Source organism: Sylvia atricapilla, chromosome 3 (assembly GCF_009819655.1).
Source record: "Sylvia atricapilla isolate bSylAtr1 chromosome 3, bSylAtr1.pri, whole genome shotgun sequence".
In the NCBI taxonomy this organism is placed as follows: Eukaryota; Metazoa; Chordata; class Aves; order Passeriformes; family Sylviidae; genus Sylvia; species Sylvia atricapilla.
This window is the reverse complement of record NC_089142.1, coordinates 106,167,511-106,192,585: the sequence shown is the minus strand read 5'-3', so window position 1 is coordinate 106,192,585 and position 25,075 is coordinate 106,167,511. Positions and strand designations below refer to the sequence as shown.

The 25,075-nt window shown below is 37.4% G+C and overlaps 1 protein-coding gene across 3 annotated transcripts in view; it reads right to left on the bottom strand.

Annotated features, from left to right (window-relative positions):
- Positions 1–726: 726 nt before the first annotated feature.
- The window catches only part of TASP1 (taspase 1), a 79,289-nt gene continuing 54,940 nt past the window's right edge, over positions 727–25,075 (bottom strand). For all 3 annotated transcript variants that reach the window (XM_066316521.1, XM_066316523.1, XM_066316522.1), the window contains exons 12-14: positions 15,847–15,957; positions 12,279–12,352; positions 727–2,224 (exon numbers count right to left, since the gene is read on the bottom strand). In XM_066316521.1, the coding sequence (XP_066172618.1) occupies positions 2,129–2,224; positions 12,279–12,352; positions 15,847–15,957 (281 nt within the window). In that variant the 3' untranslated portion in view covers positions 727–2,128. The remainder of the gene's footprint in view (positions 2,225–12,278; positions 12,353–15,846; positions 15,958–25,075) is intronic.

Below are 25,075 nucleotides of genomic sequence, written 5' to 3'. Positions count from 1 at the left end.
ATACATACCTTAAGTAGAAAACTCTGCACCAAAAAGAAGAAAAGAAAGTGATTGGGTTATTGTATAGACGCAAAAGTAAAGTGAAAACAAACCACAAAAATCCTATGCTGGAACCTAAACCTCCACAAAGAGAGATTAAGCAAGGGGAAGAGACGATTTATCAACTTGCATTTTACAAGGCATTCTGCCACACTTACAGCATGAAAGAGTGGATTTGTGCCAAAATTTCTATGATGTCAGTACAGAAAAGTACTTTTAGAATAAAAGCAGGCTAAAACTGCTCCTTTAGCTCTTCTAATAACAAGGCCATTTTCAAATTTGGGCATGTACAAAGCCATATACATCGTCTTCAATTTTTCACAACCTACACAGTGAAGGGTCCACACAATCATTTCCTCATTAATCATGTCAGAGCAGCTCTAAGGGCTGTGACAACACAGCTTCTGCTGCATCATTTCTGGAGTACTGCAGGACAGTCCTTCATGTCCTCAGACCATGAGTGTACCACCGAGGATCCAACCTCAAGTGTTGTATTTGAGCACAAACTATTTTAAGACAGGTGCATTCCACCTTGTTGTTGTGCAATCTGGAAAGCTGTTTTATATTATTTACAGAACTGTATGGTAATATCTTCAACTACAGGGCTACAAAGAAGTCACAATTTAAAAAACCACACACAGATGACAGTATCTCAATGTATGCTGTAGTATAATAGTGAAAATTAACTCAGGCTATTAAAAAATTTATTTTTTCCATGAAAGATTGGTACTACAATCAATATAACAATTTCATCAGTCAAGTATGTCTGTTATAGGCAGGCACAACATTACAAAACAGGCAAGTACAATGCCTGATTAAGCGAATACAGTCTGAATATCTATTCATCCACTATTTCTGAAAACAGTATTATCAAATATCCACCAGGGAAAAAGATGAACTATTTTAGTTTCTCTTTGGCATACTTATCAGGACAATGAATCAATTACAAAAGTCTTCTATTGCTGCCAGTGCTGTGAAGGAAAAAGGACTGAGTGGAAGGTCATACGTCAGAACTCGCTTTTAGGACTTGGGCAGCCTGGCTGACATATCCAAACGGGTGACAAATGACAGTTCAGCTGCCAGTGCTCCTTCACGAGGCAGACAAGGATTACCTTGTTTTACACTGCAGGTTTGTTGAAGGTATCAAAAGAGTTACAGTAAATTTATGCACAGTACATACATATTACACACAGTTATATAAATACCCATGCTGTGGCCGGACTTGAGGAAGTTGCTTTACCAACACGAAAGCTCAGTGTCAGACCTCCCACCAGCCACTTCATACACATTGCACTTTGCATCCAGTAATATGTTCATTTTTGTACCTCTCTTAAAAATAGATTTAAAGCAGAAGTGAAGAATAATATCGAATCTTTCCATAAACTTTGCTTTCTTATTTACACTGTAATATTCCATTATACATAAAGACTGCGTAACGATACATTATCTTCATATAGCTTTTTGCAATACATACAGCTTGGAGCTATTGACATCTTGGTTTGAGAACACAGATATGACCTATAAGACTATTTAAAAACAATTTGAGCCTTAATTTTGCTCTAGCTTGTTTCACTGAAACCATTCTTTGAACAAAAAAAAAATCCTCCTTATTGGAGAGGAAAAAAACCAACTCATGTTTAAACCACCTCTGGATTTCCTTAAACCACTGAGAAACTTAGAAACCATAATCATTTTTTGCATAATTATAATGTCACTTCAAAGGCCTGTTACTTTTAAATTTAGAATATGAATGACAATTATGACCACATCTTTAAATTATTCTTTCTAAACTTTTGGTTCTTTTTCAACACAAAAAATTAAAATGCAATCATTAATCATACCTGATCTTTGCGCAACTGGCAAGAGTTCCTATTTTATTCGTGGGACAAAATGAACATGCACACAACCCCCAACTCCATTCACAGAGTGAGAACATAAACTACAGCAGCACTTGTCTCAAGTTATGGTGCACATGGTTGCAATACGGAGTATAAAACAAAAGCAGAATTTCCAACATCTGTTAAAACACAAAAAAAAACCCCTTATTGTACAAAAAAGTCATTCACATTCTTTGCAATGAAGTGAAGAATTAGCTGCTTTCTGGACTCTCCAGCCTGCAAACTCCTCCTTCTATTGCCACGGACTGTCCTGCCACAGCTCCAGGAGGAAGTCTTGAAATGTGTGTCTGTGGAAAAGTCAAAAGATTATTATGGACTGAGAAAAGGCAAAATTATGCAGGACAAAGTAAGCTTGTAAGTACTGAACAATTAAGCTGCTCCCTCACTGAAGTCTGAGGACAAACTACAAAGCAACTTGAAAAGCAACTGAGATTCTTTTCCTATTTTGTTTGCATTAATGTTCAACACATGAAGAGAATGACCATGACACATGCGTGGAAAAGGTAAATTGGATGTATCAATGCACTGAAAATACAAAGAAATATCCAGAGTGAAGACAAAAGAAAATAATTCTGGCATTTCATGGTTTATAGGTCTATATTTTAGGGGGATTCAGAAGTCTTCGCTACCACATACAGAAATATACCTTCGAGAAACCTCAGACAGAATTAAGCATTTGACAAACTAACACTTCAGAGCATAAGGCAACTGCAATGATCAGGTGGCAAGGAAGAAATTGCTCTGCATAAAACACCTACTCATCTACCTAAAAACCTCCAGACTTCCTGTTCCCAACTACCAAATAAATCAACCCAAAGAACAATTGTGGTTCTGCCAATAGGCATCTTTTCCTAAGTAGAAAGTTTCAGAAAGTTTTGAAAGCCTTTGAGAAGGCACTGGAATATTTCAGCCAAGAAGTGGGTATGTTGGTCTGTGTACACAAAACTCCAGTTTATAACTGACTTGTGACTCAGTCATTGTAAAAATCTGTTAATGATTCTTTATGTACTGGGGTATGTTTTACTACTGATGCGTAAAAGCGAGGGCTTATGAGAAGATACTTTAACTTACTGTTAAGAGTAATGACTTTTTATCCCCCTCTGCACGTTTTTACACTGTGAAAACTGCTCATGTTCTATTAAATTAGGAACTAGAAATGATTCCTATTGTGGTATAAAGCTCACAACATAACAATGGTGGTGTTTAGAAATCATAGCTTCCTGTAAGTGCAGCCCATCACATATTTGTTTGTACATACATTATCCCATTTAGAAGATTTAGTTGTTGCAAAATGTGTGATTTGCAATGAGGCAACAGGTTGCCACAAAACCAGTAAAAATTCAGTACGAAAAATTTGTATCAATTGAGCAGAAAGTGATTTGAAACTCTAAACTCACTTCATTACACTGAAGAAACATTTTGTGTCTCAGGTAGCTTCTTTTAATTCCTTTCTTGATAAGGGTATCCTGGTGCCTGCACACAGGTAGTCTTGTTTTCAGTTAAGTCACAGAATAATATTTAATTAAAAACATTTCAATGTTTTCATTTTATGGCTAAACCTTTGAATTCTGGCTTTCCTGCTTGATATATGAACATGATCCTATTTTCAGAACAATTTCAGTTATAATTGTGATTTACCACTCCAAGAAGAAAATACTCTCTTCAAATCTGTAACAATTCTCCCCAAAATGTAACTGACAATTTTTCTGTAGATGCCATTTCACAAATTTAAAAGAACAAATTAAAAGGAAGAAAACCAAGTGGAAGAACGGTATTTTTCATTCTATGACTGACAGATCCATGATATTCTTCCAGGTCTGTGAACATTTCTAAATGAAAAGGATGACAGTATAAAAGCAGCACTGTTTGATGGGCATGGTAAGAAATTTGTTTCCTCAGAGGAAGAATGCTACTGGTGGTTTAGTGCGTGTAGTGGTTTCACATTTTAAATTTAAAATTAAAGATTGTTTAGTTTTTTTCATTAAAAATTAATCGTAATTTTTAAGATTAAGATTTCTTTTAAGATCTTGTATTGCAATCACAGCAAAATTAAGTTAATCCTAATAAATTTTTGAGCAAAAGAAGGAAAAGGTACAAGAGGGGATAAGCAGTAGTCACTACCTATCAATACATTAGCAAGTAGCTATACTTAAATAGCTGCCCAAAACACATTTCCTATAGAAAACTTCATTTCCTATTTCAGGAGGAACTCATTTCCCATACACAAGACCCCAAACCACTATACACCAGCATCTGAAGATTTCACTTCCACAGAAACATGGAAACCACATAGAACAAAGCATTTCTTAAAGCCTTTACTTGCATCCTGTTTATTTGCATACTTTCTATGATAGAGTAAATACAGACCTGCTTTACACTGGCTGCTTTTTATTACTTTCACCAATGGCTGCCTTATGTAGAACAAAAATGAGACAAATTTAAGATGATAATGCTTAAGATGTTACTTAATAAATAATTTGAAAGGATAACACTGCCATGTCAAGACAACTTCAGAAAACTCCCAAGTGAATTTTTACAATTATATCTGCCTTGTTCTTAACCATAAGAACAAACTCCAGTAAATAAAAAGAAACATCAAAGAACACTGAATATTTTTAAATTAACCACAGAACTTATTTGTAAAGTTAGTTACATTTTTATATCCCAACATCATATTTTACATTAAGTCCAGATTGTATAGTCAATTAGGTTTAGATTCTAGAAACTTAAAAAAAAAAAAAAAAAAAAAGGCAAACAAAAAAGAACGACAAGGAAAGGTTTTAATTGAACTCAATTAGTCTGTCAGCTTTACAAGTTGAATGAACCCACACCTGGAAGGAATTGTGCCTGGGACCAGGATAAAAAAGGAAAATAAATAATTCTCCTGAATTAATCCTCCACTCAACTCCATGGAAGATTTTCTTTGAGGAAAGCGTTTGTCAAAGAATGGTGGATTAGAATGATGTTGTTACCCATATTTCAGCTTCATATATTGGCCTATTACAAGAATATTCTGATTTGCTTTGTTTTCCCAGAGAAAAGCAAGGCTGGTGAGGGTCCAATAGGAGATGAGGTACCAACACCTGGGACACCAGTCAGTCACCACAGATTTTTGCTGCAGCTTAAAGAAGGAACTTCTTGCCCACAGTTCCACAGGAAAAAAGGTACATGCTGAAAGAAACGTTTGATCTTTTGCTTCCTACCCCTCCTCATAAAGCCCAAACGAGCTAACCAACTTTCAGATGCTGATTCTTGCCCCATGTTCTTGCCCTCCTAGCCAAACCAACATCAGGGAACTACTGATCCCCCCAGCTCAGTGCTGCAGGCACTGGAATGTTACTCTCTCCCAGTGCTTTTTGATGCACACTGCAAAGCTCCCCACTATGTAAAAAACCAACAGGTCTTTCTGCTCTGGAATACATGGAATACAACTACTACAGAAACTACATAGGTTGTTTTGACCTACATTACTTCATTTCTCATAGACATGGATTCTATAACAACCTTCAGACCAAGGAATATGAAAAAGGTTTTCTTTTAAAGAGCTCCTTCTTCTATTCACATGAAAGTATCAGTTTGTCACAACAACTTAGAGAATTTTTCTTACATTAAAAGCATAAATACAATGTAAAATGAATATATAAAATTTAAGCCAAGAGACAGGCAGTGCTGCATGAGAAAGCTGAAATCAATCAAATGCTGCCAAGAGGACAGAGTACAACTCCCAGATGGCAGCACATTCAGTTCTTAAGCAAATCTAGGGAGTATTTCATGTGTTTAGCACTCTTATTACACACTCAGGATGTGCTTTAGACAGAATAATTTATAAAACAAACTTTTTCCATTCATTATACTACAGAGATGAAATATAATTAAAGACCAAGGACATCATATCCTCTAGGAAATTGCTTTCTACAATTTTGCTCCCTGAAAGAAAGAGTATCACCAAATCCACATACTCTTTAGAAATTTGGAGCCTTCTAGCTGAGTACACACTTCCACCATCAGAACCATCTGACCACACATTCTGAATTTATTTTCTAAGCAGTAAGAGCCCATTTTGGCAGCAACTTTGCTGCTCTGCCTCCAGGTAATCTCTCCTCCTGGTTTGTATGTACACCTGTAGTATGGCAGGAGAAGGTGTCCCACTAAATACTGACAACTGCTACTATCAGAAAACGCCACGTGCATCTTGTTGGATGAAACCTCAATAAAGAAAACAAATGGGAAAAAATAAAAAGAGAGGCTCCAGAATACTGTCCTTGTTGGGAAATAACAGAAGGGCATAGTGATGGGGTATTTCTGGTCTCACTGCCCTGAAAATAATCATTTTACATAAAGGTTGCTTAGGAAGTTAACAGTTTCCCAAGCTCAGATTCATTCTGTGGGTAAAGTATATTACCATAAACTATTTATGTATCTAACTAAATTACTCATACCTGCATCAAAAGAGCCTAAAGACACATACCAACCAATCATCAATCAGGTCAGCATCCCAGGGTTTTGTAGAAGCATTGTAAAACTCTGTCATAAATCTTCAAATGTGATCTGTATCATTGTGAACTGCAGGCACTAAGTCAGGTTATTTCATTTATATTTGCATACCTGCTCCACTTCCCTACTCCACTCTATCAGCCAAATCCAAGGAGAATTCCAGAACTACTGGCCTTATGCAAGAACTCAACCCAAAAAGTGAACTTATCTTCTCATCTCAGAGCCTGTTCATTTCCGTGAAGGTCTACAAGCCAAACATTTTAAGCAGTATCTTAGCACTGAAGGTTATTTCCAACAAATAGAAAAACCTTATTTTTATGAGAGAACTGGATGGTCCACTGTATGCACAGAGTGGTTTTCAAATGAAAATTTCTGATTCCCCAGTCTCCAGACAAGAGTGAGGATTAAAGAAAATAAGAACAGTGACATATACTTTTCCTGTCTCAAGAAGTTAAAAGACTGTCTCTGTAGTCTGAAATGAATGACTGAATTATTTGACTCCATATTTCTGCTCACTAAACAAGCTCAGTAAATTTTTCCACTAATTTTCAAATTAGAATTAGGATTCTTCCAAGATGTGTTTCTTCACCCAATGAGCACTGGAAAACTGCCCTTCTCTTGACAAAGGGCTTTCACAGACCTTTCACTCGCAAAGTCACATACAGAAGCTCATCCTCAGAAAAGCAACAACAATCGCTACAATCAGTGTTTGTCACATGTATCACTTCAAACACAGAGGGAAGGACTTCTGCTAAATTTTACAGCTTCAGTAAAGGCAAATAAATCTGATGATGACAGCTTACATCTCCACAGGAAAAGTGAACTGGAGATGGTCTCCCTTGTCCACCATGTTTGCTCATACTGGCAAATGAAATTAACTGTCAAAGATAAAAGTTTCTGTTTGCACATTGCAACCACAACATTTGGTGTGGACAGCAGTTGCTGCTGATGGATGTTTTCAAACTCAGCAATATGTAACACTCTCCCCTCTCTGCTGCACCACGTCTTGCAAAGCAATGTGAATTTGGTTCATTTGAGAATGGAAAGAACGGCTTATGAAGCTTTGCATTATTAAAACCTGCCATAACATAAAGCTTAGCAGTTCATGTTATAAGAACTGAATAGCTGCCAAAAGGAGATTTAAACTGGCAACTGAATTGGATTATATTCAATATTGCAACTGGGCTTTTTAAATTTGCTGTCTAAGTCATCCAGCTGTTAGAAAAACTAAAACCTATGAGTCTGAACTACTACTCAAAAATATTGCAACATTTACAATAATTGTCAAAGTTTGCGACATTTATAAAGCTCATATAGCAGATTTATAAGTACTGACAAATACAGCAAGCTGATAAATTATTTCAAATATTTACACAAAATAAATTACCAGAACTGCATTTTGCGGGTATTGAGACTGGATCTTGCACTAAAAAAAAAAGCACTCTGACTTCAAATACTGTTGAAAACAAAGTGAGGAACTACCTATCTTCAAGCAGAAACCTCAGCCACCACCTACTACTCTCATCACCATGGCAAGACACTTGTCAGATCCAGGAAAAATAAGTATCCCTGCCACTTACACTTTCTGCCTACAGAATACTGCAGGACTTGAGCAAACAAATACTCTGCAGACCCTGCCTGAGATAAAAGGGCTCCTGTCTGATTATGCACAGATACACAACATTAAATCAAAGAAAGGCTGCCTACCCACAGCCAGAACCTTCAAGAGATGCCACTGGTATGTGAACTCGCATTGCAGGCATACGCTACACTCTCATTTGAGATTGAAAAATTGATTTTCCTTTGAAGCATCCTCCACTGAGCAAGCAGACATGGAACAAGAAGATATGAACTCTTTGTAACTAAGAAGAGTCAATTAACTTGTGCAACCTAACAATTAACACCCTTCCTTCCCATTCCTCATTTTACTCTAAAATCACATTATGGGTGAATAGAAGGAATTATTTCTTCCCATCCCAAATTACATGGCAGAAGGTCTGCAAGCCCTTTGTGCAAACTGACACTGAAATTGCTCTACCAAATGCTAAGACCTGAAGTATTGCACATTGTCCATGAGCCCATGGACAGAGCTGCTCCTCCAGTGGTGACAACAAAAATGCTAAAGTTCTCAGAACATAACCCAGCCAGTTCAGGAAAACAGGAAAAGATAACTGAACCCTGCCAGAATAACATTAAAGAAGTCAGAGCCCCAGTAACAGCGTGACCTTCTTAGCTGATGCCATGATCAGTTGTTAGAACTATTATCGATCCATAAAAAACCCCAAGCATCTGGAAGGTTATTCTGAACTAGTATCTCAGAAGGAGTTGGACTGGAAAAAGAAATAATTGCTTATCAAACATCTTAAATTCATATCAAGTAATTCTTGAGTCAACAACACAATAACAACAACCAAAAAAAATCTTCTCAATTCACGCAGTTACTTAATCTCCCAGTCTTTCAATCTAGAAGTCATAACCCTTGTGGATGCAGTAGTTACTGCTCCAAAAGGAGCTGTGTGAGTACAGAGGGAATCCACAAACTAGAATCCACAAATTTTCTATCTGCTCCATGTATTTTCACAGCTGCCTGCAGCCCAGAATACTCCAACAGCCTCACAAACAGGAGGAGCTGAGCACCAGCTACTGTGACAATTCTACCATCAAAGAGGTGGTGATACAAGACCTGGCTTCAAGAGATCTTGGCAAGCCCCTTCATCTTCCAAAGAACAGGGCTGATCTTGAAATAATCTGTCCCACGATTGCTGCAGGGAGGAGGTTTGGCCCCAGCAGCTCCTAAACCAGAGTGTATCTGCCCCTTAAGCACATGATAACTGAGGGTCCCAAGCACCAGCCTGGGTCAGGGGTCAGGTGCTGCACCTGGTGGTGCAGGTTAGTTGAAGAAGTACAGGAGAGAGCCAAAATGTTCAGATGAAAAGCTTGTGTCCTTCCACATCCAATTTGTGACAAATGCTGGCACCAAGTGATTATGAAGGTGCTTGTGTTAAGAAGGATGACAAGAAAAAAAGAAAAGCACAGTTGAACCAGGTAAGATATGCCTTGATTAGCTGTTTGTGGCAAGCCACTGGGACATCCTCTGTGCAGATGCTGGAGATGACATTTCCAGAGCTATGAGTGGTGGAGGAGCTGAAATAGTTCCAGCATCAAGAAAGAGCAGACAAGACACACAACCAGAGGTGCCTATGTCAGCAATAAGGTGCGAACTTAGGTCATCTGGCAAGGCTATGCAGGATTTTTAAAGCAACACTCAACCGAACACTTTAATCCAACAAGAAAAGGTGACTTTTCCAGGCAACTAGTGTTTTTAAAAAGAGACTGGACACCTTTCCAGAAGATATGCTCCAAATCAAACCACTACTAGTGCACAGCTCTTGCAGGCTCAGCCATTGGGTGCTGGTGAGCTAACATTCAGGCAGTCTAACCTGCAGGTGAGGGGCTAGCTGCAGAACCCAGTCTTTGCCTAAACTGAGAGCAAACAAACCCCTGGTGCAAGGGCGCTTCCAAATCAGGGCTCGGAGAGCTCACAGTGCTGGAAGCCAGAAGTACCAGCAAGTCAGCGTGTACAAACCACTTCAAGTCTCCAATTCCACTTTCCCACTCCCCTTTCAAGGAGTTGCTGATAGATAACTGGTTGTCTCCATGTCTTGAGCACACCAAGGTGCAGGTGAGCTGCATCAACCTTATGTTTGCCTTGGAAGAAAGGCATCCTGTACCTCCACAGTTTCCATCTGGGGTTCAGAACCACCATTTTCTGGGTCCTATGAGGAATTGCATTAACCTCCCATGCCCAAAGAATCACACTAAGATAGTAAAGCAGGCTCCTGTTCTCCTTAGTGTGCACCCTCTTATATGATTCTAATATTAGTCTAGTTCGTAACAGCAGATACTTTAAAACCTCCTCACTTTTTAAGTCTTACTTTTGCTTCATATTTATTAAATTGTTGATTAACTTGAACTAGTTCAAAATCAGCCAATGTGACAAGCCCTCAGCTTAAGAAAAAAACTCAAGTCCTAGACTGATGAAAGAAATAAAAACCTGAAGGTCTTTACCACCCTAGAAAAACAGGAAAGCAAATGTTTCCTTACAAGCTGCTGCCTAATCATTTTGCTATGGTCCTCATAAACAAGTGATATTTTATACTTTTATGAACTCTTATCCCATTATTCTTTCATGGCAAGCAGTCAAAATTAACTGTAGCAAAACAGTCACTCTATTAAAGAACAGAGATTCTTTTTTTCACTTGCAATACATTGTGTTCTATTTCAAGCCCAGTTTTCCATCTATAACTTAGTCCTAGTTGTAGCAGAATAAAATTCCAGCTTTTATGACAGAAGACTTTTTTTGATCAATAGTAGTCAGCAGCAAAAGCATTTGTGGTTTTTCTCTGGAAAGCATTTGTGGCCACAGACTCAAAGAAGGAAGAAAGGGAGGGGGATTAACTCTTCAGTGAAGGTCAAAAACATAATTTAAAAGTGAACCAAGAAGAGCAGCTGTGTCTGTCAGCACAATCAGGATTACCAGCTGGAGAATTTACCAGCAGTATGAAAACAATGCACACCAGATGTCAAATGTTGCAACTGTGAGTAGGAAAGCAACTCTGGGCATGGCACTGTCATGTTAATACTCATTACCAGACAGATTTCATATTTAGTATTTATTTATTAATTAGACACTGCCAGGAAGAAACAATAATATTTTGAGCTTCACAGTGTAAGTCAGAGGCAGGTGTCCACACTGGAAATATTTGACATCTTTTATTCTCGGTTATTCTTTCACTGCAAACACAAGAAAACAATTTTAAAGCTAACTAGCAAATACTAGAACATCTGTGGCTGAACTTGCTTTAGTTTCACTCACTTCAATCTGAGCTTTTAACTTCAGTTTAGACTTTTTTTCAACTAAATCCAAAATAAATGTTAAGAAAAGAAGTAAAATCACACTCTATTCCATGTAAAGCTATCTGGAAAGAATTGGCCCTAAGTTATTCAAAAGTAAAGCAAATACTTTACTTACACCTCCACTAGTACTTCCTTCATCAGCTGCTTGTTATCTTTCTTGTCTTTCTGGGGAATTCTTGTCTTTTTCCCTGCACATTTTATGCCTTGAAGATGAACTCATCCATTCCAGTGCTTGAAACAGAGTGTTACACCAGTTTTGCTACTTAAAATATCTGATGTTCATTTTCTTCTTTTGTATATTCTTCTATTACCTTGGTCACATCCTCTTTTGCACGAATGCCTACAGAAACCATGACTGTCATAGGCTTGGTTAATCCCTGCTCCCTGACCATGATGTGACAGAATTTTCCAGTTTTCATTGTTAAAGACAATTTTAACGTAATATTTCTCTCATTACAAATCAATCATAAGGCCTCAAGGAACTGAAAATACGGAGGGTGATATTGGAATTATTTATCACAAAGGCTATTTTAGGAACTTGTTTGAAGTTTGTTTTATATCTTCCTTGATGGTGCAATTGCTTTATCTGGAGGAAGACATGCCCACAGAAAATTATGGCACCAACATAACTGAATCAAGATGAATAAAGTTATTCAAATACAATTACTGTCAGTAGAGGGAATGGACATGTGTTTGTGACACCTTACCCTGACACAGAATATATGTTAGTATAGGGTTGTTAACTGCTGCAATTAAAAAAAGAAATTAGAAATGTCTAATCAATGGACACATTTAACTTCTTATGCAATCATTACTTCTTTTGTTCTCTTAAAGAAAGACATTTACTATATATTTCATTATCATTAATTCAAATTCTCCTTAGCTTCTGCACTCATTCTACTGTATCACAGCCTGTTCCTCATGGCTTACCTTAGCTTTGCCATCCTGTGCAGACATGTATCCAACACACATGCTCTCTGTTGTATGGCTCCACAGAAATTCCACTGTAAAGGAAAATCCAAGAAGTTACAAAAAGGCCTTGGTTTAAAATACAAGATGTTACTTAGCAAGACTGGTGCCCTGAGGAATAAATACAGCAAGGATAAAAACCAAAGAACAAAAACTACTTACCAGAACAACTAAATGTCAAAAGAAACAGCTATCAAACAAACAAGGTTTTCCTGAGTATTCACAGTCACACACTGCAGAACTACAACCCAGAATGAGACTGCTACTTCAATGATATGGAGCCTCCAAGATGAGAAATACATCAACTTCAACTGCAGTTAAAAACTGGACCAACTTTTAAAGCAGGGGCCTATTCCACCCATCAATAAAAGCTGAAAGAACTAGCATTTGCCTGCCTTAAACCCATACAAAAGCACCCTGCAACAGCATAAAGCCAGATGGCCAACTTTCAACAGGTAAAGGGGGATTTGTGGGTCAGCTGCCCAAGCAGGATACAGGCAAACATGCACAAATTGTCAAGTCTACAATATGGGATAGATACAGAGCAGGCAGGAAAGACATCTGGTAAAAGCAAAATTATCCTGCAGAAAAGGGAGGAGAGGTGTCAGATGGAATCAAAATAACACGTACAATAAAAGATTTCTGGCAAAATTAGAGGAAGTCCTGCATTCAAAAGTATGCTGAATTCCAACAGCAGATGAAAACACCCCTTTTCTCTGTGGAGAGTGTAAGGAGCACCAAAGGTAAGAGAGATCAAGAAAAAAACCTCAATCAAAGCACTCTCAGGACTTCCAGCACCAGGTACACAACATCAGCTCTCTGGTACTGCACTCACAGCTAGGATATCAGTGTTAAAGACACTGAAACTGTCTAAAATTTAGGATATCAGTGTTAAAGACCAACTGTCGTATTTGCAGTGATAAAGAAAACTCATCACTCTTTACATGTATTGTTAATGCCTGTTAATCCAGCAAGGTGCTGTCCTGAAGTCTGGAAGTGTCCTGATTTATTATTTGTTTAACAGCCTGTTCCAGTTATCATTAATTGCCTGATACATATGCAGGTATCTTTACGTACACAAACACACTCCTCCTCAGCTGCAACACAAAATTCAGACAAAGAGCACATTATTTCTATGTTCAGCTCTCTGTCAGTGGAGCTTTGTAAATTGCCACAGTTTTCTTCCTGCTCTCTCTCATGGTCATTTTCTGTTGTGTTCATAAAGTCCATAATTGGGAAGAGAGGAAAGAAAAAAAATCAGCTGATCAGAATTCAAGGCATTTCACAGAATTCTGTAAAAGGTTTTAAAAAAATGCACTGAAACACAAATTCTTGCTCTGGATTATGGGAGGTGTCTTACATGAATTACACAAGATGCCATGAACAGACATTTCCACATCTTTCTTTTGAGACTGACTTTCACATACTGCAAAAAAAAAGCATGACTAGATGGGTTTAAAACTTCTACTCATTCCTATTCCTCACGTTCCTTTAAGGTGGCTGATGAAGGTCACAGCCTGCTGAGCACACTTATCCTTTGAACCACTTCTCCTTTGCATTGCAATGAAACCAGAGCAGGAGATCAAAGGGGAGATGATCCCAGCAACACTTGAAGATTCTGACAGATATGCAGATATCATCATAAAAGAAAAATGAACTCCACCGAGGTGTGTGCCCTGCTCCCCTCTAAGAGACTCATGACTGATACCACCAAAGGTGAATCAAAAGCTTTCAGAGAATGAAACACATCCAGCACAATCAATGTGTGGTTTTTTTAAAGAAAAATTTAATCTCATCTTTCAATTTTGAGAAGTTGGGAAACAGTTCAGGCCAAATACCCCCAAAATATTATATCTTTGCCTTTGATAACTACCAAAAGTAGCCTGTACTAGTACAAACCTTGGTTATTGTTAGCCATTACAAGTAGTGAACTATAATGAAAATTCTAAATTACAAGGGAAACATCTTCAGATAAGTATATTTTCAGCCATTTAATAAGTCACTTCCTTGCCATTTTTTTCATTATTAAAAACAAAGAAATAAAGATGATCCCTGTACCAAAGACATGAGCGTTCCTTAGTCTACACACAAAGTTTTTCAGTATCAACTAATTTATTTTTAGTCCAAAAAACATAAATACTACAGATGTTTAATTATGTATTATCTCTGCATTCATTATGAGGCAGGAAATTTCAAAGCTACAGAAAAAATACTGTGTTACAGTTAATCTCAGTGTTATTTCAGTGGAAAGAAAACCAAAAATCAATGGACAGTCTTTACTTATGATGTACAATACATGGGGATTTTATAAACTAGTTTTTGAGGAAAAAATGCCAAATCCTGATCAATAGAATACGTTCTCTTACATGAATGACAAGCATTAAATGAATAGAAAAAAATTCTCTCACTTCCAAATCTCAGGAATTGAAGGTTAAGTTGATCTTGTTTGTTCTTACTTAATCAGACTAGTATTTTCATTTTCTTAACTCTTTTTTTAAGGATAGAATTTATGTTGCAGGATGCTGTTGCACTAGATAATGTCACAATTGGGTAAATAATAATAAAGCAGAGTAGTATACAAAGGAAAAACACTTTAATTCTGGTAACATAACCCAAATCTATATTAGACAGGTCAGTGTGACCCTATAAAAGAGCACATAGCTCCACATCTGAGGAGCACCACAGGAAAGGAGATGGCACAAGTGTCACCCTGAAGTAATTCATATGCCCCCAGTCCCAAAGTCCTTCCCTTAAAGAGGCTTTATTGTCTCAGGGCTGTATTTCCACCCTGTTCTGCTCATACTCTACAGCCTTCAGTTCCCATCTGTTTTTCTCACACAAATCATGGGACAGTTTTCCAAAATAGACTTTTCTGCCATAAGGCAGCAAGACAGGGATTGTGTTTCCAGGACAGACACAGGGATGAAGGGATGTAAAGCCCTTTTGGAACCAGTCAGCTACTGCTGAAGGCAAAGTCCAAGTGATTTCAGGATGAGCAGCAGAAACTCCTGTTTGGTGAAAAGACAAATAGTAACTGCAACTTATCTAAACTGATTTTCCTGGCCATTACCAAGAATAAACAACCATGAACAACCTTCCTCACAAGTTTTAAATGTATCCTCCAAATCCACACATTTTCTTCTGCAAAACAGAGGAATAAAGAACTTTTTAGAAAGTGTTTTTCACAAATAAGCTACTGAGAAGCAATAAACAGCCACATGCATTACCCCCAGCTACAAAAGTAAATTTTCCTGTGAGGAAAAATCCTGCCTCACCACAAGCAACTATATCTATGCTATAGATTTAGAAAGATCCCACACAACTCTCTGAATGACAATTCTGCTTAGAAATAACGAATCAAAGGATGCTCATTTCTGGAGTTTTATTAACATTTGCCTTGTTTGTTCCCCATTTCACTTTCTAGATTTTTATTATTTCAATGTCAATTCCTTTTTGCATGGAGATTTTCCTTCACCCTTCACTTGGAGCTGGCACCCAGCTGAATTAAAAATGAGTAAGAATTTCTTACCTAGTAAAGTTGGCTTTTCCTGTGAGGACTCAGGCTCTGCTGAACACCTGCAGGAGCGGAGAACTATCACACCTCCAAGCACCCCATCTTCATTGGCCAGGAAAGGTGAACCTGGGCAAAATCATTGGGGAGAATTATTTGCAACAGGAATAGTCTCTTGAGCTTTTTTCTTTTTGATTTGACTTTCTGCCTTTGCCCTTTAAGCTCGTCACTAAGGGTTGAAAAGACTGACAGATCAAACAGTGCTTTTACAAAAGCAGCAGTTCTCCTTTTTCCTAATGTTTGAAAAGAATAATTTTCTACGGGGCTAATCTACTAATTCACCAGTAATCAAAACAATGAAGAGCTACATGGAATAAAACAAAAATATTAAAAATTACATTTGGGAGTGTAAACCTATTTGTTCATGGATCAAGGAAATATAATAATGAAAAATGGAGTGTCAAGTTGAAAAAAAAATTATTACTCAATATTTAGTTCTTTTTGTTCTATCATTACAACAAAGACATACCTAAAAATCAAGCAAATTTACATCATTTTTGCCAATTTAAAGTGATTTGTACAGAGACATCAAACTGCTATAGTGTCTGCCTTGCTGTTTGATAAATACCAGCAGAAAAGCCTAAGCACATCCTTTTTACAGTGGCTCCTCTGTTGTTAATTTGAGACATAGGATATAGAAGTCTTCTATCAGAAGCTGGTAAAGCTTTAAAGATAGCTGAACCAAGCTTAAGTATTCTTTCTCTGGTTTGCAATTTGAAATAAGATTCCTATAGCTTTAAATGTGGAAACAATGGTATAATTTACATACAATTTCAAATGTCTTGAGCCACAAAATTAATCAAGTTCTTGCACCAAGGCCCATAGACATCCTAGTTAAACATCTGCCTTATACTGTCATTTAAAATTGAACACACAATTGGAACAGCCATTTAATGTAGTAACTGCATTTAATTCTTTTCAATTCTTTTTTTTAAATAAATTAGTATACAGTCACTGTAATTTGCCAGCCACAAGAACTTTAGAGCAGATCTATTCATCAGACTCCTTTAACTTGCCCACAGTTATTTGTATGATTAAAATTACTCCTTTAATGCAAATAACAACAAAACAGCCCAATAAAATCCAACTTTGAGCTTTACCCTAAAGAAAACTAAAAGCTTTATTGTGTTTTCTCTGAACATTAGAGGAGCCACCTTCAAAAATAATACATGGTGGTCACTGCAATAGAAGCCCACGTTGCAGGAAAATAATAAATGCAGCATGCTTAATAAGCAGTAATATTTTATTTGATCTAATGCAAACAGATATTATCTTTAAAGTGCCACTTGCTTTGTAAAAGAACTGTTACTAGTTACAGCTCCTGCATTGCTCACTGACTGTGACCAAATCCCTGTGAAACAAGAATCCAGCTCATGATAAGGTAATAGATAACAAACCAGGAAAATATGTTTGGTTAAAATAGAAACATAAGGCTTGGAAAGTTGTGAAGAGTTTTACCACCCAAGTCAAAATCAGGCACTTCAAAGACAATGCTTCTACCTGAACTTGGCCTGCAGACCTAATCTCACACTAAACTGCACAAATGATTTTAGGCTCTAAGCCACACTGTGGCAAAAAGTCATTGCAAAGAGACAGAAAAAGTTATGGTTTGTTTTTTAATAAGCAGCTTCTCCTTCCCTTTCAAGGGCTGTGAAAGATCCTTCCAAGGTTCTAGTGAAAAATATGAATTATCTCTTTAATTAGAATGGTTTGAAATGTTCTATTTCATCAGAACACAGCCAGCAATCAGTACTCACAGCAGACAGCATATTCGAGGCCACAGTAAAACACTGGGACTGTATGAATGCACATAATACCAGACAGTAACTACTGATTATAGTTTATAGAGTTGGTGCCACTGAAGCCTTATTCTAGAAATGCTTCCATTCGTTTAATCCCTTTTTTTTTTAGGCATTTCGTGTCTCCCACACTTTGAAAAAAAACAGATGAAAGGGAAGCCTGTAAATAAGCTAATTACATATTTCTTCATTTTCCCAGTATTTTTGTCAACTATGCCATTATGACTGATCAAATTTTCAGTAATCTGAGTACTTGTATATCCTCTTTTGAAATCTTACAAGGCTTACAAGGCTTCTTTCCATGTAGAGACTGCAGAAAAATACATAACACTGCATTTTCATCAAAATCCTTCCATTTTTACAGGGATTTCTTTGCAAGAACTAAATATTCATCTTCAGTGAAACACAGAATAAAAAAACCAATCACTCAAAGCAAGTGTTTTGTGAAACTTATTTTGAAAGAGGGTTTAAATAAGCAATTTAAAACTTGAGCTTCAAGCACATAAGGCAAAGTCTTCAGCTTACAGCTTCATCCAAAAAGATGCTCAACCTCTACATGAACAACTGCAAGCCCCAGTTCTGTCAGCATAAACAGCATTTATTTATTGACATTAAACATGGTGTCCATTATACTGCCCTAAGTATGTACACAATTGTTTTCTGAACAAATTACTTCCTTCAATGATTATGCACTATGAAAGCCTTATTACCACTCCACAAAACTCAAAGGCTTTGAAGACAACTAAAAAATTGGAAAGCTGACTGTATTAATTCAGCCTTTGCTGAAGTTGCCACTCTACTGCAGCTGGAAAACTCCAGAAGAGGATTAACTTAATAGCACTGCACCTGATAAAACTGTTACAAAAGTCCTAATTTCAACATCATAAAACAGAATAGAAGGGTAAGATACTGACTTCTTTCAGAATGACACAGGTTGGGCCCCTGGCCTAAGATGAAATGTTGGTTATGTCACATGAAACCGGGTGACATTGCACTAACTTTCTAACAGTACTACTGGCCTGAGAGAGAGATAAACAACTTAATAAAATAACTTAAAGTGAGTTGTAGCAGGTAATTTGAATGGAGTATTGAACCAAATCTCTTCAAAGTTTGTGTTATGCAAACAAAGCAAGGATGATGGGAGACATTATCTCTCCTACAGACAAAAACATAGCCTTGCTTGCCCTTTTCATCTTCTACACCGTTTCATCATCACCTGCAGAACAAGCATTGTTCTGAATGGTGGGAGAAGTCTGAAAAAAGAACACAGCCCTTGTTCCTTGTTTTCATCTCCAAACACAGGCAGCAAATGAAGACACAGCCACTTGCACTACCCCACAAAGATTCAGCATCTTCCCACCCACGCCTCTTCCAAGGGCCACCCTGCTTCCCTGTTTCTGCTGAAGGCTGCCATTCCCAGAGACATCAGAAGCAAATTCTGTGACTACACCCTCACCCATCCCAAATGCCTTCAGCAGCCAGTTCAGCTGAATCATCTCTAGTGCAAAATCAGCAACAATACAGTGTATGTCTCCAATTCACTGCCCAAGTTGTGGGGGATCGACCTCTAAAGAGTGTCAGTAAAAACCAATTGCCTACAATAATAACATGACAGTATTTTTTGTTACAGCCAATTCAGGCTGCTCCTCTGCTCTTAAAAATCAGACCCTACGCCAAATTAAATACATGCTGAACAGCATATTGTTTAAAAGTTACTTATTTTTCAAAAATGTTAGAAGAGGGATTCAAATATAATACCTTTTTTTAAAAAGGACCTTTCCAGATTTGCAGAACCTACCGATGATGATCACATTTATGCTAAAGAGTATATTTTAACAAATCAGACAGTTCTAAATGAATAGATGCACGGCAAGCAAAATTGCAGACAGATGAATGCTGTGCATCCATCATTAAATCTGTAAAAAAAAAATGGTACAAAAGCAGTATTATACTTTATTTCTATAAAGAATCTATGTACCATACACAGGAATTAATTTGAGTGTCCTCAAAACACTGTGAATTCAAAGGTTAGGAACATATTTCATTAATCTAGTTCTAAAACTCATTTTGTTACAGCCAACCCATTGAGAAAAAGAAATAACAGAGGAGACTTTTGTAAAAAATAACAATTTAGGTAATGACTTTTTTATATATACATTTAATGAGTATTTCAAGAGGAGAAGGAAAAAGTGGAACTAAAATACTGCCATGTATATTCAAGGCAGAATGGTTTCTCATTAGAAGGAAAAAGTGATCTGGCTCTCACCTCCTGCACCATTTTTGCTCTCTCTTTACTCTTTGGAAAGATAGATTTTCCTGTACAAATTCAAAATTTAGTTAAAATAGAACCAAAATATGCCTACTGGTCAAAAATACTGTTTTCCACTGCAATAAAGTAGAATTGCTGGATAAAACTTTGATCTAATAGCTTGCTAATTGCAAAAACCTGGGGCATTTAATATAATTTTATGTCTCATGAAGCTCAGTGCTCTTTTCCCAGTTACACTGCTATACCACTGAGGAATGTGACATGAAACATCCAAAGTAAAACTCCAACTGCAACATTAACTAATAATGTTAGCACTGACTGTCCACACCAGAGAGAAAGGGTAGAACAAAACCAAATAAACCCCATATTTCATTAGTTTTGGTCAAATCCCCACCTTCCCCAGTCACAAAACTACATTGTACAAAACACATTTCTCTCCTTCAAAGCCCAACTGTTATTGCTGTTATTGCTGTGTGACATACAGAAAGCATTATCACATTTTTATTTGTGTATTTTGTGTGTTATTAAACAATGTAGCAATGGTCTCCCAAAAACAAGCAAGCAGGTCTTCACAGCAGCTCCACATTCACTGATCCCTTGAAGTTCTGCAAGAGCAGCCAGAGCTGAACACCACAAGCCAGGTTTAGCCAGTGATCAGGGACAGAATAGAGAGATTTCACAAGTGTTAAAGCAAATAATGGCCTCAGCATTCAGCCTTGCTCTAGAGGAGCTACACTTACAAGTCAAGAGCACTTTTTCTTCAGCCTCTTGTAAATTAAAATTCTTGTGTGATGAAGATTTGTTTCCTCCAGATCATGGAATTGATATGAATTTTTCACTTCTGATCCTGTGCCTTTTCCCCCCACAGAACCATTCTAGCACAGATTCAACACTAAGCTGTAAATGAAGTGTTTTATTTACACTTACCCAGCTGAAGGATGAACCAGCTGCTCATCAGATGTTTTACATTCATACTCTTCCACAGCAGAGAAACCATTACCAGCTTCATTGTTTACATCAGCTTTCAAAGGCTTAAAACTTGGGTCTAAACACTGACTGCAGTGTGGTGTAACCAATTAAGTGCTCCAGCATCCCCCAGTTTTAACAGAGGGCAGTTAAACAACCCTTCTTGTGCACGGTGTGAGTGAAACTCTGGCTTTTTCAGGTCAACAATCTATAGATCACCTTGGCCACTGGACTGTACAGAACGTGGTGAAAGTGAAGCTGTTTGCCACTCTGCCTCTGCTATGTATCCCACTAAAGTCCAAGGTAACAACTGAAATAAACATTAGAGTAATATAATAAGCACTAAATGAAGCTTGCTTTTAATTTCATGCACCATTATCTGGTGAATGTTTAAGCATAAGCTGTCTCAAGTCAGAGATCTTTATATTTCACGATGCATTAAGTTGCAACATCTATGTTGAATTTTTAAAGAAGCTGCAAGGGAAAACACCTGCACTCTAAAACTTTACAGGGAAGATTTTAAGAAATTAAATAACCAAGGATATCACAGACCAATAAAATCCCAGTGCTTTTGATAAGGAGAAGCAGAGGGAGGACCTATACAAATCCTTGCGGAACATCATCACGTTGTGTTTATTAAACTTCAGGATCACTTCATTCTCTTCTGAAATCTTTTCCCCTGTGTCATGGAGAAGCATAATAATGTTTCTTCTGCTAGAAAACCATAAAGGATACTACAAAGCTTAGAGTGATCCAGCAAAGGAGAACCTGTAATGTACTCTAAAGTAACTACAACACTGTGCAATGCCAGGCATAGTTTTGTTACTGTTAAAGTACGAGGCTTTTTCCTCCCCAGCAAGCATAACTAATAATAAAATAATCATTAATTAATATTCTATGGTTCCCAGCTGTCCAAAGTCCTGCTCAGAAGAGACGATTTTGAACTAAATTTCTAGAAGAGGAAGTATCAGCCCTTTCCTTCTGCTACTACCTTTCTGTAGACTTCACTCAGCTGAAGCCCAGTTTAAAAATACAAGACTAGAGAAATGTATATTTCTGCTAAGGAAAGAACAAATATCAGATTCCAACTATGTCTTTCAGCTCATTATTTTCTAATACTTCATAAGAGTTTTAAAGCACCACTGGTAACGTTGCCATTGTTAAAGGCCCAGATTTCCCGCCAATGAGATGACACAAATATTTACTCTAAGTCTACATTCCACAAACTTGGCTGCATTTGAAAGGAATGATGAGTAACAAAATCCTCTGTTCTTCTGTTTGGAAGGTATTTGTGTTTACAGAACACCATTCTTTAACTGTGAACCAAGCCTTTTGTGCTCTTTGACTAAAGATATGGAGCCCGTTCCATTTACAAGAAGTCCAAATTTGATTTCTCTCCCCTCTGATTCAACCATCAGTTGTGCATTCCTCACAGTAAGCTGGCTCTGAGAAAGGATGAGAGAAGCACATCTGACATAAGTTTGCTCATCACCTGCTGTTTAAACAGCACTCACTGCCTAAGCCAGGCCTTCCCTAGCTGGAAGGATTCCCAGGGCTCTGCAGAGACTCGGAGAGTCGTGTAAACAGGAAGCACCAACCCAATGGCAACTGCCAAAATCAGCTGTTCATTCCTCTGATACAAGTAATGCACTTTTTGACTTCTGATAAAACATTCCAGCTCAGCTTTGTTAAAGGCTGGGGTTTTTTTCCAACGTCTTGGTCTGTTATAATTCTGGTGACAGTTTGACAAGACCACAAAGCAGTGCTCTAAGGAAGGCAAGGGAAGCATCCTTGCACTCAGCAAGGAGTCCATGAGCCCATTTTATCCTGCTGGTTCACAGTAAGAAATCCTGCACCACACCACACATCCTGTGCTATCAGCTAGCACTTCACCTAAGAAAAGTCACAGCAAAAACCACCCATTTAGTATAAACCCACTGTTTTAAGTGTAATGCACATTTTTAACTGTTGCACTGTATTTGCTACATATAACTTTGCATTCCGTCTGCAGAATTGCCAAGATCTCCAAAATTTCTCTACCAGCTACAAACTCAGCACTATGTCATGTGTTACCAGCAAGATGTATCTGGATTTTGACGTCTTCCTCCATCAGTCTTCATTCGCAGGACAGCTGAGCACAAACTAGAATTTATGTTTTCTAATTCAAGCACTTCACCTACACAAGAAACAAAAGTGCCTGTGTCTATTTTCCCCACATCAGCACTTGTCCAGTGTATAACTGAGCAGATACTACACATTCCTGCTGTCAGGCAGCAGAAGCCTGCAGTGCTAACCTTCTGAAAATACAAGCCAGACCTGTCCTCAGTTAAAACTTTAAAAAGGAATTACAAAGCACTTATATAAATGTTATATAAACGGGTTTTTTTCAAATTTTCTTTTCATGAAGAGCATTAATTTGATCCTGTCTCTCACTCTTTTCACTTTTTGCTGTTTAGCTGGGTTTAGTGTTTTCCCAAGGCACTAACACATCACACTGATATCCTGGCACCTCTGTCTGCGCAGCTCCTCTTTCTCTGCAATTGATAATTCAGGTGCAACAAAAACTTCAGCAGCATTTAACAGGCTCTTATCTCCAACAGAAAATTTTTCACATTTCCACTAAAGAACACAATGTATGTATAGGAGCCAGTTAACACTTAAATGGAAACATCTGTTACACAAAGCAGTGGCAAAATATGTTTGCTTTAAACAGCAAAACAAGAATTGCATTTTTTTGCTAACTATTACCAAACAGAACAAAGAAAACCCAGAAAACTCAAAGCGACTTAAAGAAGGTACCTTTAACTAAAAAAATTTAAATTTGGGGCTTTTATCAGCCAGTCTCTATTAATTACTTCATCAGTAGCTTTGCATCTTGTGTGTGTACATGCACTAATATGAAACTGCAGAAAGCTACATACAATTTGTGCTTGCTTTTAGTACTCTTACCACAACCAGCACAATAAATTTTGGGTGTGTGGACTAAAGATCTGACTTTCCTAAAGTTAGACCACTTCCATACAACATCTACAAAGCTGGTTACAAATCAGCAAAGCTGCCACAAACATCCATCCTAAACTCTTCTTTCGGGTACACAAATTCCTCATTTTGTGCCGCTATGCACCGGAATCAGTGATTAAATATAAAAAAACTAGATTTCTGCTGCTTGGATTAGAATCTTTTTGGGGAACACACAGACTGTTCTGCACTCTTACAACACCTAGAAACGACTGCAGTGCAGCAGCAGATTATCAAGTGCAGTCTTCCAATGGAAAGGTGACTTCCCCTCAAACAGTCAAATGTCAGCAGCAGAATCTAACGTGGATTGAACACCATAAAAAGAAATCAAGAAGTTGCATGCCAAGACCAAGAGCATAAGTCCCTGGGACCCCAAAAGCTGTGTGCACGTCCCTCTTTCAGTTCTAATTAAAGTGTCACAAAATGAGCTTTGGCAACACAGTGTACAAGTATTATATTGTCCACAAGAAATTTTGAAGACAAAAATCGTCTGTGGATTCTGAAGTTTAAAAAATTTTAAGGAGTATGAAAACACTGCAAGTCAACATATGTGCCACAAGCTTCACTGGAATTTTCAAAAGGGCAAGATTTTTTGGTTATTTAAAAAATCCACATTCATATTTTGCTTATGACTTGAGGAAAGAAAACAAGATCTATATTTATAAGAAATTGAAGACATATTGCACAATTCTCTTAAATCAAAGAAAAAAATTGGTTTTTTAACAAAGTCTATTTCACTTTTTCAAGAATTAATTTCATGATGTAAATAGCAAACCAGAATCTGTCTGTCCAAAGCACTTAATTAGAACATGAAGTGGTTTTGAGGTCTACTATTTTTAAAAGGGTTAACATGAGGAATAATTTTTACTAATGCTCCTAACCCATCAATTCTAAAATATGCAATTGTACACCACAGCCCATGATTCAGACAGGAAATTCTTTCTTCAAACCTCTCCGGGTATTCTATGACTCACATAACAATTGAGGTATTTCCAAGGGTTTTCCTTTAAATTTCCTAATATATTCTTCTGTAGTTTAACATTTTTCAGATGGAACACAACACTAAATCTTGAAGCCAACTGCAACACAAGGCTTCAACAGAAAACACAAGAATAAGTATATTATTTATTTAATA